This window comes from Echinops telfairi, unplaced genomic scaffold, assembly GCF_000313985.2.
Source record: "Echinops telfairi isolate 266 unplaced genomic scaffold, ASM31398v2 ScPeMD7_5;HRSCAF=22, whole genome shotgun sequence".
In the NCBI taxonomy this organism is placed as follows: Eukaryota; Metazoa; Chordata; class Mammalia; order Afrosoricida; family Tenrecidae; genus Echinops; species Echinops telfairi.
Window position 1 is genome coordinate 24549881 of NW_022103901.1, and position 16293 is coordinate 24566173.

Below are 16293 nucleotides of genomic sequence, written 5' to 3' on the forward strand. Positions count from 1 at the left end.
AAACCAGCCTGGTCAGGGCTGACATGGTATCTGAGGCAAAAGGGGCTCCCTGGTAGGATGCGCCCCCTCTGGGGATTGGTTCCCAGGGCAGTGCGCGTCCTGCACAGTCAGCACTTGTCTGCAGGTAGATGGAGGTTTCTGGATCCCTCTGATGCTGAACAGGTTTGGCGGAGTCTCCAGACTCCGACGGACCAGGAAGAGAAACCTGGCGATTCATTTCCAAAAATCAGCCCATGGAAACCCCAGGCCCCACAGCAAGTCGAGCCTGGTGAGCTGGGGCACTGAATTGATGGTAACCAGAAAACAGATGGTGTAGGCCACGTGCCACTCCCAATGCTCGCTGGAATTCAGTCTTTCAAATGCCCGGCGAGATGGTGAAGGCAAAAACCCAACACTAACCCCTTGAGCCAACCCTGACCCAGAGTTAACAGTGAGAGGTGCTGGGCAGATCTCCATTTTTCCCACGGGAAACGCAGTCGCAGAGAGCTTCGGGAGTTTGCCTGAGAGGGCGCATCTCCGGAAGAGCTGGGATCCTATGCACGGCAGTCTGACGTCAGAGGCCATGCGTTGGACTCTGTTCTTGGTGTAATCTTAGTCAGGACAGCAGTCACAAGCAATCCCATTCTCCATAGCCGAGCACAAAAAGGCTCATTTCTCACTTGGTCGTTGGGGAGTGGGTGGCATTCTGCTCCACGCTGTCATCAGGGAACCCGGGTTCCTGAGACCTTTGGACAACGCCATTAGAGCCCTCTGAGTACAATGGGGGGTCTGCTGCATCTTGTCCCGAGAAGGTGCTCAAGGGGGATGGAGGGTCTTGAAAGAAGCACTCAGGCCAAGATAGTGATTATTCCCACCCACCATCCACTGGCCCAAATCAGTTGGCTCTTAACCATGAGTTCAGCAGTTCGAACCTACCAGCTGCTCCACCAGAGAACCACGAGGCTTTCTGTTCCCGTAAAGATTTAAAGCCTCAGAAACCCCAAAGGGGCAATTCCATCCTGTCTTCCATGGACGCTGAGTCAGAATCACCTCTGTAGCCGCGAGAGGCCCACACAAACACCTGGACAATCTCCCTTCCCTTCCCAGTTTCCAGAGGCAAACAAACGTGCTGGGCGACTTGATAGGTTTGCCTCTTCCCTGTGACCCAGACCAGGCACCCAAGAATGGGGGCAGGCCGGCTCACGGTTGCAGCTGAGTTTCCAAACCCCACCACTGACATCCTGTCTCTTGCATTGCAGGGTTCCTGCTGGCCTGGCCGGTGCTTCTCCTGCCTGTCCTGCTGGCTTGGCTCTTCTGAAAGGCTCAAGTCACCAGACGGTGTCAGCATGCGTCGACTCGGAGCCAGGCTGGATTTGGGGCAAGAGATGAACATTCCCTTTCTGTAGCCTCCCAGTCAGTGCTTTAAGATCGGCCCTTGCTCCTCCGGATGGGAGCCCTGTTGACTTGACCTGGCCTGACGTCCTCATTCATTGGCCCACTCTGAGAGCACACTGGCCAAATGCCTCAGGGTCGCCCTCACCTTTGCTGCAAGCGTCACAGGGAGGAGGTGGGTGGTGGTGGTGGTGTCACTGGGTGGCAGGGGTGCGGGAGGTGGGGGGGAGAGGATGAGGCACATCCCAGAACACCTCCTGCTCTGACTGCTGAGCAATTTATCAGACGGACCCTGGCTTTCACATCGCCTCCTCTGAAGTCTTTCCATCAGGGTCTCAGCAATCGCCAAGTTGTCATTTGTCACACAGGCAGTGGAGAGACTCTGCTCCAGGGAACCCTCCCCCCCCCCCCCCCCCAGTCGTGCTTTGACTTGTCTCAAAGAACACAAGCAAACCTGCTGCCACCGCGTCAGTTCTGACTCATGGCGTACCCACGTGCTCCCGAGGGGCATGGTGCCCGCTGGGTTTTCTTGGCTCTACTCTCACCAGGCCTTTCTCCCACAGCAGCACCCACCCTCAGGGTAGTAGGTGAGCACACACCAAGGTCCTCTCTTTGACTTGCTGGAACGACCAAAACAAAACAAAACAAAAACACCTACCCAGGACACCTGCACCCTCTCCCTTTGGGGCCAGAGACAAGATCGTCCCAGTCCTATCTGGGCCTGTAAATAGCGGCTGCTCTAGTTCGGAAAGGTGAAGCGAAGATTTCCCGCAGAAATGCAGCCATGCTGCAGTGAGCCGGGGAGGGGGTGCGAAGCCCTTCTCTGAAAATCTCGACTGGGCCTTTGCAAACCACCACCCAGATGCCACCAGGGAAGGTGCTACCCAGGCCCGTAGCTACACAGGAGGTCACGGCCCGCTGACTTTAAAAAAATAGGTGGGATTGAGGGCCAGAGCTCTGGGTGCTAGGAAGAGACCTTCCAATGTGACTCCCTGTTCAGAAACAGCGTCCGGCCTGGTGGCAGAGCAGAGCAACGCATCCCCATCGAGCGTCCTTTACTCTGGGCGGCTCCAGCTGTGTGCAATGGCTCTGAGAGCCACAGGAGTTTGAACCCAGCGGGCGTTCAGTGGGAGAAAGACAAGGCCCCTTGCTTCCAGAAACCTCGATCCCTGGGAGCCCCGAGGGAAGGTTCAATCTACTCTGTCCTACGGGATCGCTATGGGTCAGAATCAACTTGATGGCAATGGTTTTTTGTTTTGTTTTGTTTTTTGGAACTTTTAGAGCCACAAGAGTCAAGCACTCAGACCCCCTTATTGCCACCCAGTCAAGCACTCAGACCCCTTTTAGTGCCATCCAGACACCCTTAGGGCAATGAACCCAACCCCCCAACCAAATGCTGTCTCGCCGTTGATTAGGACACATGGTGAGCTTCTGCAGGGTTTCTGAATGGGACCATCTTTATGGGAGCAGTCTTATCTTTCCACCCTGTGGAGTGACTGGAGTGACCCCTGACCTTTTGGTGGTTAGCAGCTCAACACCTCCCTCCTTGTGCTTACACTCAAGGGGGAGTTCATGGTAAGCCAGTAGGATCCCAAAGCCCAAGGTTAGGCGCTACCTTCTGGCTGCATGCAGAGTGAGCTGAGTCTGAAAAGGGCATTGGGGGCTTTCTGCCTGAAGCCCACACGGTCATTTCCGTCTCCTTCCCTGTCCGGTGTCTGAAATGTGCTTTTCTGTCCGTTCATCCACACCTTGGTTAGAGATGGGCACTCTAGCTTCACATCTCTTCCCAATTCAAGGATCCCCGATGCAGCTTGGTATCCCACAACCAACTGCATCAGAGAGAGCCAGGCCAGAACCTCCATGGCCCGGCGGGCTGAGGCCCCACATGCAGGGTGACGTCGCACTAGCATCATTAATGGGACTGGCCTGAGGGGGCAGGTCTTGATGTTTCTGGGGTTGATATCCCCAAAGGTCACTATGCTAGTCTGGTAGATAAGAACACGGTTCTCTACCATTTCTTTCATGGTGGAGATTTTCTTTAGTACAATCACGCAGGTGTCTTAAATGTACAGATTAAAAGCACACTGATGCTTGGGGATGGCACGTGGGGGGCTTAGGGCTATTCAGTGAGTCCCTTCGTCCCTTCCCCACAGGCGCTTAGAGCAGCACCATAGTGACTACCAGGGGACAAAGGGCACATTCTTTGAAGTGATGACCTCTAATTTCTCGTCCAAAATGAAATTCCAAGCAGGCCCTCTCTGTCTGTCTACATATCTATCTTCTCTCTCCCAGCCTGGTGTTGCAATGGTTAAGTGCTTGCCTTCTAACAGACAGTTTGGTGGTTTGAACCCCTCAGCTACTATGAGGGAGGAAGATGTGGGTCGGCTTCCATAGAGACTACAGCCCTAGGAAACCCATGGGGCAGTTCTGCCCTGCCCTGTGGGGTCGCCGTGAGTTAGCATGGACCTGACAGCAATGCATCTGTCAATCTATCTCATTATAAGGTTAAAAGTTCTTCCCACAAATGGTCATGCCATATGGGTAATAATTTGTGGATGTCACATCTACAAATCAACACACATGTATTGAGGACCTGCTATGTCCAAGGCCCAGGAGTCCAGGGACCATAGTAACTGAGAACAGCCAATCCTTGAACATTCTCTGCCCTGGAGGAAAGCAAACCCGGAGACTATGGCATGCAGGTCCCACCGACCAGGGTAGTCTGGAATCCTCCAGCTTGCAATCATTCCCTCAGGGGGTTGGTTAGGGCTAAGATGTTTCCAGAACATTGCTCCTTCGTACTCTGTAATGTCCTCAGATAGATTTGCACCACATATAAATACATATGTGGAAATATCTTCTGCCAAACTTAGTATAAATGGGCTTCAAAAAGTTCATGGAAAATTTCCACAATCTTTTAGTTCAGTTTTCCCATGAACTTTTTGGGTTTTGTTTTACTACTGCGGGTCAGGTGAAGGTTTACAGCGCAGATTACCGGTTTTTCATTCAACAACTCATACACATTTTGTTCTATCTCATTCCGGGAACCCCCTTGACGTGCCCCGGCTTGTGCGACTTCTTTGGTATGTTTCCTGTTTCCATCCCTCCGTCCTTCCTCACCCTGCCGGACTTTGTCCTTGGGTAAACGCTGCCCCTTTGATCTCAAGGGGCTGATGATTCTAAGGTGTGCTGATGGTGTAGACCCCTCTGCTGTGTGGCTGAAAGTTGAGCCAGAGGAAGGATCTAGCTCTCCAGACCTGCAGGGCGACTAAGGGCTCAGTTCTTTTCTCCTCCAATTGAGTGCCCAGAGGCACCCCACTCCACAACCCAGCCTCCTGCTCCCCCTAACGTTGTTTTACTTGCTCTGTGGAATGGGAATTCCACCACTCTGTGTCATGGTTCTGCTGCCGCTGCTTCTCCGCTGTTCCTCTGGTGTCATGGCTATGCATCAAGGAGTTCAATGTGTAGGGATCTCAGGGTCCAAAAGACACTCTTCTCTTAGGCCAGTAGTGAGTCGCCCTTCCTGCTTTGGACATGGCTGATTTTATACCCAGCTGGATGGCAGTCACAATGATCCCTGTAAGCAATCACACAGCTGAATCATATAATCCACCTTCTTACCCAGACCTATCAGGAAAATGAAGATCATTAGGTGGGAGTAATAAAAGCTATGGCTAGCTTTCCAATATACTGCAGATACTCATATTTCACACACACACACACACACTCTCTCTCGTATACATAGATACACACATGCACACAAAAGACACAGAACCTGGATTAACACCTCTTCACCAGGTCCTGCGTCCTCCCTTCCCTATTAGTTATCTGCTTCCCCATCATCTTTCAATCGTGCTCACTGGGCACTGGGGAAAAGAGAAGTCTAGCCTGGAGGTCACAGGCAACACGGACACTAGACCCGGTGCCAGGAATTTCTGGCAGGGGAGGTTGAAAAGGCTCACATTTGGGAAGGCAAACCTAGAGTCTGGAGGTACGGAAGGTGTGGGGCTGACCCTGCCCTCTAGGAGTTCAAGGACAAACAGACCACACACATTTCAGATGGCAAAGCTAAGCAGTGTAAGACTACGACCAATGTTGCTTTTAGAGAGCAGGATCCAGGGAAGGAGCATTCTACCTCACCGTGAAACACACTTAGTTTCTTCACTGCACAGGTGGAAACTGAGGGCCAGCCAGGAGAAGTGGCATGTCCATCATTCAGAAAATGAGGCAGATCACACAGGACACCGAGCTCTGTCTCTGACGAGCCTGGGGAGCCTGTCCCTTGGGCAGCATCTTGACCTCTTCAGGCCCTCCATAGAAGCCAATTTACCTTGTCAAGTGCCCCTTTCTGAAGGGAGCTAACTCTTCAGGAAGAGTAGCACTTAGGGTTTGATCCTCAAAATATTCATGACTGTGTGGGTCCTACTGGCGGTGATAGTGAGGGTGAATGTGATAAAGAAGGTATCAAGGCCACCTTGTAGCCACAGGCTGCTCGTTTTTTTCTTCCTGGAACATAATACATACCATGTACATATCACACATATGCAACCTGAGGGGGGTTCACAAAATGCACACATGCCTTTGTACGCAGACTTGTGCAAACACCAAGTCCTGAATAGCACCCACAAGTAGGCACTCAATGACTCCTCTTAAGCAGTGATTCTCAACCTGTGGGTCTCGACCCCTTTGGGGATCGAATGACCATTTCACAGGGTTGCCCGATTCTAACAATAGCCAAATGACAGTGATGAAGTAGCAATGAAAATAATGTTATGGTTGGGGGTCACCACCACATGAGGAACCGTATTAAAGTTTGCGGCATGAGGAAGGTTGAGAACCACTGATCTAAAGGTTTGCGGTGTGCGCCCACCAAGAAGTGCCACGGAAAAAAGCCCTGGCAATGTGCTACTGTCAGACACGAGCCTAGAGAACCCCATGGCACGGCCATGAGTTGGAACTGACTGGCCCCAAAGCAGCAGCTCTGGGGTCTGTTCTGTTTTGTTATAAACAATCCCCACCTCATGAAATAGGACATCGCCTCTCCCCAAGAAGCCTTCCTCATGCTATCACACCCCCGGGGAATCGGACTATCCTGGCACCAAGGATGAGGCGTCAGTTATGTCTCTCTGTGAATTCCTCTTTATGGTTCCTCCGTAAAGGTGTATCTTTTCAACCTGGCTTCCTCCGTTCAACACTCTCCTGTGGACTTTAGCCACGGTGTTGCCCTGGGTGGTAGTTTGCTCATTGCTGGCTGGCATTCGGTCAGAGGAACAGAGCCCAATTGACAGGTGCAGCCTACTGTGGACGGGTTGTCAGCGGTCAGCGGTTGGGAAGCCCACACATCCTTTGTGAGCACACCCATCTCCTTGGCCGGAGGCTGTGGTGGCTAGTGAGCCTGAGCAGGCACTGCCAAGCAGCCATCGTTCCGCCGGACATCATGGTCTCTGCACTTGGATGTTCTTTTGAGGATTCTCCAGGCATCTAGCTTGGCTCTCCTTGGTCATTTTGGACTCTGTTGCCTTTGGGCCCTTGAACACATCTGGGGATCATGTCCTCACGGGGCCTTGCGGCAGTTGCTTCTCTTTGCCTACCATCCTCTTCCCAACAGAGCTTCCCCTGGGCAACTCCACATCCTTTAGACACCAATGTAGTCGTTGCCTCTTTCATACAGGCTCGGTGCCTGTGTGACTCTCATCTTAGGCCATGCTTCGTAAACACTTAGCACTGGAAATAGTGACAGCCAGCTAATGTGGCTATTCAAAAAAAAAAAGAAAGAAAAAGTCTTTCAATTTCTCCTGACAAAATTCTGAAGCTCTGGGAAATTAGATTTCCTGACTCGGCACCAGGCCACATGTGCCCCCAAAGTTTCAGGAGATAGACAGCTGGCCTGCTCCCCCCAGCCACTACCCCCACCCCACCCTACCTGCCATTTGTGAGGATGATCTTCCTTGGGTTCATGCAGTTCCTGTTCTCTATTGAATGACCAGGAGAGGGCAGTGTAGGAACCTGTCAACCGCAGAGGAAGGAGTTGGTCAGAGTAGCCTGAAAGGCTATATAACAGCTAGTCCAAAGTCTTCACTGGACAGATGAGCACACAGACAGGAAGCGTGACTGGCCCAAGGTCACCAAGTGACAGTATGCCTGCCGCACAGAGATGGTTCTTAGCTCCTTGGCTTGCAAACTCTGCCCGAGAGTCACCAGGCTCCGAATGAGACAGCTGCCATTAGGGGCTGTAGTCCTGAGCCTGCCAAAACCTGTGCTTGCTAAGGTCTACCCTGCACCACGCATGCTTCCTCCTCCCTCTGTTCCATGAGAGAAAGGGTCTAGAGTTTGGAGACAGGAAAAAAGCACACATTCTCCCTGACCCCCCCCACCCCCCATTCCATTTATATTTCTTAATAATCTAGAACCCAAGCCGGTTGCCTCTGGGTGGATGCTGACTCACGGTGATCCCCATGAGCGATGGAATAGAATTCTGCTCCTTGGGTTTTCAACGGCTGAGCTTTCAGAAGTAGATCACCAGGCCTTTATTCCTAGGCTCCTCTGAGCAGACCCAAGCCCCAACCTTTCAGTTAGTAGACGAGGCCACGAACCATTTGCCCCACCTTCTTGATGAGGACTGATTATAGTGGATCAAATGGAATCTTCCAAGCAGAGTGGTTTGAAGGTCGGACCATTACCTTTCTTTTGAGAGGCCTCTTCCGTCTATTCCACTGAAAGCAATCGCTGTCCAGGCCATCGCTGTCCACTCGTCTCCTACCACATCACACCGTTAATATCCTTCCCCACGTTAACTTTATTGTATAATTATTTTGATAATGACATTATTTTGTTTTTATGCTTTATAAATGGTTCATAATGGATTTATTTTTTGCCCACTTATCCACCCTCTGCTGCAACTCCCCACACTGCCCCCAGCACACCCACTCTTCTCAGTAGACTCTGAACTGCAGACGGGCTCCCCCCCATCCCACTTACTCTCCCAACCCATCCACTCAATAGCGCGATGACCCTGCATTGATCATGGAAACTCTCTGAAGCTGTTTTTCCTTTTGTAAAGGTGGGGTGGGGATGGGGAAGTCACCTTATATTTTACAAGTACACAATGACCTTGCTGGCCGTGTCTTGGTGGGCTCCCCTCTTCAACATTCCCACACGTTGGTCATGTGCCCTATTTTAATATCTTCAGTGGTGGCGAACTCACGAGGCCTCTCAGAGAAACATCAGGTCAGGCACACAAGGTCAGTCAAGTGTAAGTGAGAAAGGCAGCTGAGTTAGTTCGTTTATTGGCCGATAAACACATGTGGGGTTAATTGAAGGGCGGAGGGATAAATGACTCGGTGAGCCCCGCCTTTCTAGTTCTCGGGTCTCTTGTTTTCTGATGGTCGGACCAGGTGCAGCTGCCTTAGCCAGTTCCCTGCTTCAGCTAGCAAGGCTCACTTCCTGCAAGACATCCCGGAGGAGAAGCCACATGAACCCACCCCAATGCAGCCCTGGGTGCTGGAGCAGCCGTGTGGAGACCCCTGCCAGCGCTGAGATGCTTACACGTTCACTGATTCGGCTTTCCTCCTGCAGTCGTGTGAGTAATTTTGTGTGTTTTGCGAGATGGAGGAGGACTTTGTGGATTGGTGTCGGACATATGGGTTAATGTTGGACTTGTAGGCTTGGCCAGCACTGGGTTGGGATGCTTTCTTGATGTGCGCTTCCCCTTTATATAAAACGCTGTCTTATACATAGGAGTTTCTGTGGATTTGTTTCTCTAAACTACCCAGACTAACACAGCTGCTATCTTTTCTAAGCCTTTTATTTTTCACTCTGTAAAATGGAGATGTGACTTATGACCTGCTGTGTATCTTCTTTTGGGAGGTGTCTATTCAGATCTTTTGTCTGTTTTGTAATCAGGTGGTGTTTGTTATTGTTGAGTTTTCAGAATTATCAGGTGTGTGTGTTTTGAAGATATTTTCTTCAAATCTGTAGCTTGTCATTTCAATCTTTTAGCACTCTTTTTCACAGGGTAAAAAAATATTTAATCAAATAAAATGGAGCGGATGACAACAGCTATCTCACAAAGTTGTTATGATGATAATGTGAGATTGGAATACAGCAGGTGCTCACTAAAGGCTTATTACTTCACCTTGTTCCTCCAGAAGGGGAAATGTCCATAAAAAGCACATTTTGTCCATGTTTTATGATGCCTGACTTTTTCATATAACAAAATCATGTCATGTCATTGGTAGCGTTGTTTGATTTGGGGGGACACTGTAATAGTGATGTGGGTCTACCATAACCAGAGCTATGGGACAGTAGGTGCTAATGATAACACCCCAATCTAGGTTCTCTCTAGTCTCGAGCCCATTTTACACCACTCGCTTCTGGGAGAGGGGACAGGGCTGGGGGAAGGTGTGGGGACTGGAATAGTCTGGAAGCTAATGTGTTCAGGTGAGGCTTGGCCAACCGCAGCTGCCCAGAACACCCCTGCTGCTCAGTAGAGATGGTTTACTGTCAGAATAAGAGTCCCAGACCACCGATTTTGGGGCTCTATCCCACCCCCAGCAAAGGTGAGAAAAATTTTTAAAACTGCGTCATAATCATATGCTGTACTTGAATGCCTAGGATGAGGAGGAGAATCTGGGACAAAATTAAACAAAGGTGCTCATCATCTGCGACTGTCAATGGATCCATCTGGAGATTGTGCCCGCTGAAAAAGAGTGTGGCTTTTTGAGAGAAAATGGCGCTTCCTGAAAAGGCCCAGTCATTGGGGCTGGGCCTTTTGACAAGAGCTAGCAAACTTAGAGAACTTAGGCTTCTCGGGGTTTATCAAGCTCCGCACAGCACGGTTTATCATTTGAGAGTTGAGGTATCTGAGGCTAGAGATATTCCAGCCCAAAGCTGCGCAGGGAATGAAACCCAGTCTAAGTCCAGATCCCCAAAGCTTTCTCCTGTACCATCCTCAGACTCTGTCCCTAAGAGCAGACAGAAGGACAGTCCACTCGGCACCCAAATGCCTACAGTGACAGGCATGGGGAAGAAGGGTAAAATGTCAATGCCATTTCCAAGACCTTTGCTTAATGATAAAAGGCATACAGGTTACTCACAGCTACAAGGCATCCTCTATCAGCACATTCCCTGGTTGCTCCAATTCCCGGGGCTCAGTCCCCTGGGATCCTGAGAGCATATGGCCTCACCCCGAAGTTTGTCTACAGAACTGGGCAAGAGAACAAAGAGGTGGAGTACATCGTGTTAACATGCGTAAAGTGTGGATCGCGTGGTAGGCAGTGTTCTAAACACCGTACCAATATTAAGTCTTTTCATCTACACAGGGAAGGGACAATTGCATTTCCAGCAGCGTAAAAAGGTTAAACTGAGTCGTGGAGGAGGTAAATATGTTGGCAAAATCCGACTGCTAGCAAGCAGTCGAGGCAGAATGTTATTCCAGGCAGATGAATTCCAGGGTCCACATTCTCTCTCTCTCTTTTTATTAATCATTTTATGGGGAGAGCTCACAGATATAACATTCCATAGTTCAATCTCATCCAGCAGTATTGTACAATTGCTACCACAATCAGTTTCAAAACATTTCTTTCTTCTTGAACTCCTCCTTGATAATCAGCTCCTCTTTATCCCCTCCTGCCTCCACCTTGCCCCCCAGGAGCCCTTATTATTATTTTCTATAATAGTTTTTTTTGCCATATCTTACACAATCAATATATCCATTCACATATAATTCTGTTGTTCAATCCCATGGAGTGGAGTTATACAATCATCAATGCTATCAGCTACAACCCCGCTCACACACACACTTTCCCATGCCCTCAGGGAACCATTACTCCTGTTATCTGAAGGGTTACCTATCTTGACTTTCATGTACTGAAAGATCTTAAGCATACAAATAAACACATGCAAATCTAACATACTTCTTGAGGTAAAACAGATAAAAGAAAACATAATAAAGGGAGGAGATATCAAATGACTAGAGGAATCATCAGTGCCATACTGCATCCTGATTTTTCATCCCTTCCGTGTGGCCCTGCAGAGAGGGACTGTCCAATCATCTTGCAGGTGGGTTTTGGGTCGCCACCACATGCACACCCCTTGGCGTTGATTTGGTTGCTTGTTTTTGAACTTCTGCTACCTCTTCCTGTCGATACTTCATGATCACACTGGCTGGTGTGCTTCTTCCGTGGGGGCTTTGTTGCTTCCCTGCTAGACACATTCTTAACTATTGCGGTCCTCTGCTTCTCTGAGCCCATCTGCTTTAGACTCCATGAGTTCTGTTCGCTCTGAAACTCAAATCACGTGTGTTGTGCCTGGAGCAGAGACAGTCACCCCTGCTCTCATTGACAGCTGCTGGGTTCCAGTCCATTAGTCACGTAGGGCCTGCTAACAAGGGAGCATAAACTTACCCTCAGGGACATCATAGAATAGATTCATGGGACAATGCCCTTTGTTCTCAGTGATACTTCCTAGTATCTCCTGTGATTTTCTTCTATCCCCAAGCTAAATTCCCCATGTCTTTTCCGTGCCCTGAAACCTGTTTATTTCATCATACTCCAAACAAGTTCTCATCTAGGACAGGAGAGTGGTAAATTACAACTGTGGCTTTTCACCTTCTGTCAGTGATGAGCAAACAGATCATCACTGGTAAGACATTCTTCCCACACTTCTTAGAATCCACTGCTGTTGGGGCCTGCCCTGAGCTGTGATGATTCGTTTATGTGCCTCACTCTGTATCTTTGACTTGTAAATTCCTAGAAGGAATAAAGCATTGCACTCACCATCACATCTGAGGTAAAATCTGACATTATATAAATGCTTGTTGAATGGCTAGGTGGGTGAGAGTAGGTGGATGGATGGATGGGTGGATGAATAAATAGAATCATGGGCAAATGCTCCTGAGACCACTAAAGGTGATCAGTTTTCACCACCATATCCAAACCTCACTCACATTCACAGGGTTTTTCAGTTCTAGTCTGGTCTCTCTCTCCAATGTCTTTCCATTGTAAAAATGCATAGCTGATTGTGTAAGCCTTACCCCACCTCTGTTCAAAACATATCCATACCTTCCAACTGCCCTTAGAATAAAATTCAGATACGTTATGCTAGTGTCTTCCCCACTGATGATGTCTAAACACCCTAGTCATCTTTCATTTCCTAGAATGAGCCCTACTCTTTCCTGCCACAGGGCATGTGCCTGAACTTGATGTTCCCTCGGCCTGAAATGTGATTTCTCATTTTTGCATAGTTGACTCCTTCTCTCAGAGCTCAGATTCCCAGTAAATTATTGGGGAGATTTCTCTGTCCCCTTCCACCTAAGTCACATTCCCTATACTTTCTTTGTAACAATTTATATAGAGCGTGTGTACTACATGTACTTTCTATACATATACTACATATACATATACTTTCATATAGCACTTTATTCCATGTACACCAGTTATAATATGTACACCAGTTTATTAAGGTCTCCCTTCCCAGCTGAATTGTAAGCTCTAAGAGGGCAGGGAAGGCAGGGACAATGCCTACCTTATTCACTGCTCACTGCTGTATCCTTAGTACTTAGCAGAAATACACCAATGAACATCTATAGTGAGCCATCAGAGTAGGTCTTCAAATATGTATGTAATGGCTGGCCGGGTGAATGATGGACAGGTGCAGGATCTAACCTGATAGTTCATCAGGCTAAGGGCACCTGGACCAGCGCATAACAGTGAAGGCCACATTCCTTTCCTTTACCCTGCACTTCACTGATGAGTCAGTGTAGGTACTGAACCAGGAATCTAATCACATTACACTTGCTGAACTCATTCATCAGCAAGTCCCTCTTTTCTTGACAGTTAGAGAGCAGAGCCCAAGAGTGGACCTAGCTTACCTAAGGTCTCTGGTTGAGACTGCTGGTGACCTGAGCAATACCCATTATCTTCTTTAATTACCTGCTAAGAACTCAAATTCTTTTGTTGCTGGTGATATAAGCAGTTTGAAAAACAAACAATCAAAGTACATTTGCCTCTCTTTCAAGAGAGATGGCCAGGTGAGTAAGCTTTGGCCAATGAGATACAGTTTGGAGGGTTAAGTGAAGCAACAAGACAAGAAAAGGTTCTCAACGGAGGGGCTATGGGAGCAGGCATATGCTTTTGATTTTTACCCTTCCTTCTGGAAGAGTCTCTGGTGGCATCATGGTTATGCACTGGGCTACAATCCACAAGGTCAATGGATCAAAACCACCAGCCACTCCTTGGGAGAAAGATGGGGCTTTCTATTCCATTGGCAGTCTCAGAAATTTGCAGGGGGCACTTCTGTCCTGTCCCATAGAACCACTATGACTTGGCATCAACTCAATGGCAGTGAGTCTGTTTTTGTTTTCTTCTGGGACCTGAAGGTCAGAGCTAAAGTGGTCGTTTTGTGCCCTTGAGGAGACCTCAGTGCTAGAAAGCGTAGGTTTAATAGGGTAGAACAGAAGTTAGCGGCCTGGAATGTTGATGACATCAGGGAGGAACATTTTAGGTTGCAGGAGACAAAATAAACTATTTCATACCACTCATTGCTATTTGGCGTTTCCAGTATATCCGTTCCGTCCGCTCAATAGTGGCATAGCCAGGACTTGTAGTCAGGCATCTTGACTCCATACCACAGGTCCCTTTCCCCGGGGTTGCTGGGAAAACCAGTGTGTTTCTCCACCATCGGCCTGGCTCCAGAAATGCTGTCCTGGAGATGATATTGTGGTCGGCTGATTTCTCAAAACTGTGGTTCCTTGACTACCCTGTCTGCAGCTCGGGGGAGGCTTTTAGAAATGCGAATTCTCGGACTCCTCCCAGATCAGAAACTCTGGGGTGACCCGAAGATCTAAGCTCTAACAAGCCCTCTGGGGGATTTTGCTGTGTGCTCACGTTGAGGACTGCTGCTGGGGTTATACTGCTGCCGGGAAGCCAGAATGAAGCAGGTTGACTTTGAATTGGGCAGGATGGATGGCCAGTGACGCTGGGATGAAGAGACCTAGAAGCCGTTCTTAGGGCAGAAAGAAGGACACTTTTCTCAACTTCAAAAGTGTGTGTAAAAATGTAATTAAACGCTAATCAATTTTCCCCCATGAGTTTTTGAAGCCCGTGTGTGTGTGTGTGTGTGTGTGTGTGTGTGTGTGTGTGTGTGTCTAGTTCACACACACTGCAATCAAGTCATTTGTGACTCATGACAACCCTACAGGACAGAGTAGAGCTGCTCCTACATATCAAAGTTTGAGTGTCAGTTCAATGAAGGCTGTGGCTGAGCATGAGCCAGCCAGGATCATGATCCCTGGAAGCAGGGACAGATTTCCCAATAAGCAAGGGCTTACTTGTGCTTATTTAAAGCTCATGCTTACCTTTCTTATGGGCCACTCTGTCTGTGACAGGGGTGATAGCTCTGACAAGATGCTTTGATTTGTGAGAAGGTGCTGTGGGGTTAGGTGACTGAGTTAGTTAATTGTGCCAGCCTGGCCGATAATCACATGTGGGGCTAATTGAAAGGCGGAGGGATAAATGGGTGGTGAGCCTCACCTTTCTAGTTCTCGGGTCTCTTGCTTTGTGATGGTCCCACCAGGGTGCAGCTGCCTTAGCAGTTCCCTGCTTCAGCTTGCAAGATTGACTTCCTACAAGACATCCCCAAGGAGAAGCCACATGGACATATCCCGATGCAGCCCTGGGTGCTGGAGCAGCCGTGTGGGACCCGTGCTAGTGCTGAGATGCTTGTTGTTCACTGACTCAGCTTTCCTCCTGCAGTCGGCATCATTGCTTCTGTTTTGTGAGGTGGAGGACTTTGTGGACTGGTGTTGGGTTAATGGGTTAATGTTGGACTTGTGGGCTTGGGCAGCATTGGGTTGGGTTATTTTCGTGATGCACACTTTCTTTACATAAAACTCTTATACATGAGTTGCTGTGGATTTGTTTCTCTAAAGTACCCAGACTAATACAGTGACACTTGTACCTAGAAGCAGAATCTTTGATGTGATGAAAGCATGTGCATTGTTCATGATACATCAGTACACAAGCACAAGCAAGCCCAGGCCTACCTTGTTCATTGGTCAATCTCCCCCTGCCTAGAGGCTCATGCACAAGATATGATAAAAATGGTGCCCACACCGGGTGCAAAGGAGATGGGGGACCCAAAGCTGACAGTCAGAGAAGCTGCCCACATAGCATCTGGGGCTCCCTCCCCTCCTTCTTGATGTTCACCTTTTCCCTTGACACTCTCATCCCCAACCGCAGCCCAGTGGGTCGCCGAGTCCTGGAGTCTGGTCTGTGTCTCGATTCGACGTGACAGTTTGTAGCTATGTGATCTTTGATCTCTCTGCACCTTGGTCTGTTTTTTGTTTGTTTTGGGGGGTTTTTTGGGTCTCTGTTTTATAGAATCGTCAGGAAGATAAGTGAGCGAGTATTTCTAAGAGCTTCTCAATCCTAGATGCGCATTCGTCTCCCCTGAGGAAGTTGTAAAGCTTTATTGATGACTGGGCCCAGCATTTGTATGATCGCACATCAAACACAAGCCTCCTCACATTTTCCAGGATGGCCACCCCACTGACCCAAAGCAAGATCAGTCCCAAACTAAGTGTCCCATAAATGCTGTTCACCCTGCATGTCCTGTCTCAATCACCCCAAATCGTCTCTGCTTCAGCTGTATCCTTCACCTTGAATGACCTTTAGTCCCAGGTGACTTGGCTAACAGCCATTCTTCCCAGATTCTATCAGCGGCTCACCACCTTCATGAAGCCTTTCCCAGTTCCTCCAACTGAGCACGTTCCCTCCACAGTTCTGTGTAGCTGTACTGATGATAAACATACCAATGTCGATCCTGATGGGGAGCATTTCCTTGGTGCCGAGCACTGAGCCAGGGGCCGTGGGTGTATTTTCTGTGTACTTTCTACAGGACTCCACAGAGTGGGCACCACTGAAG

At 48.9% G+C, this 16293-nt stretch overlaps 1 protein-coding gene across 1 annotated transcript in view; it reads left to right on the forward strand.

Annotated features, from left to right (window-relative positions):
- GP2 (glycoprotein 2) overlaps positions 1–1529 on the forward strand; it is a 19212-nt gene extending 17683 nt beyond the window's left edge. The window contains exon 10 of the mRNA XM_004705741.2: positions 1239–1529. Coding sequence (XP_004705798.1) covers positions 1239–1297 — 59 coding nt within the window. The 3' untranslated portion in view covers positions 1298–1529. The remainder of the gene's footprint in view (positions 1–1238) is intronic.
- Positions 1530–16293: the final 14764 nt, after the last annotated feature.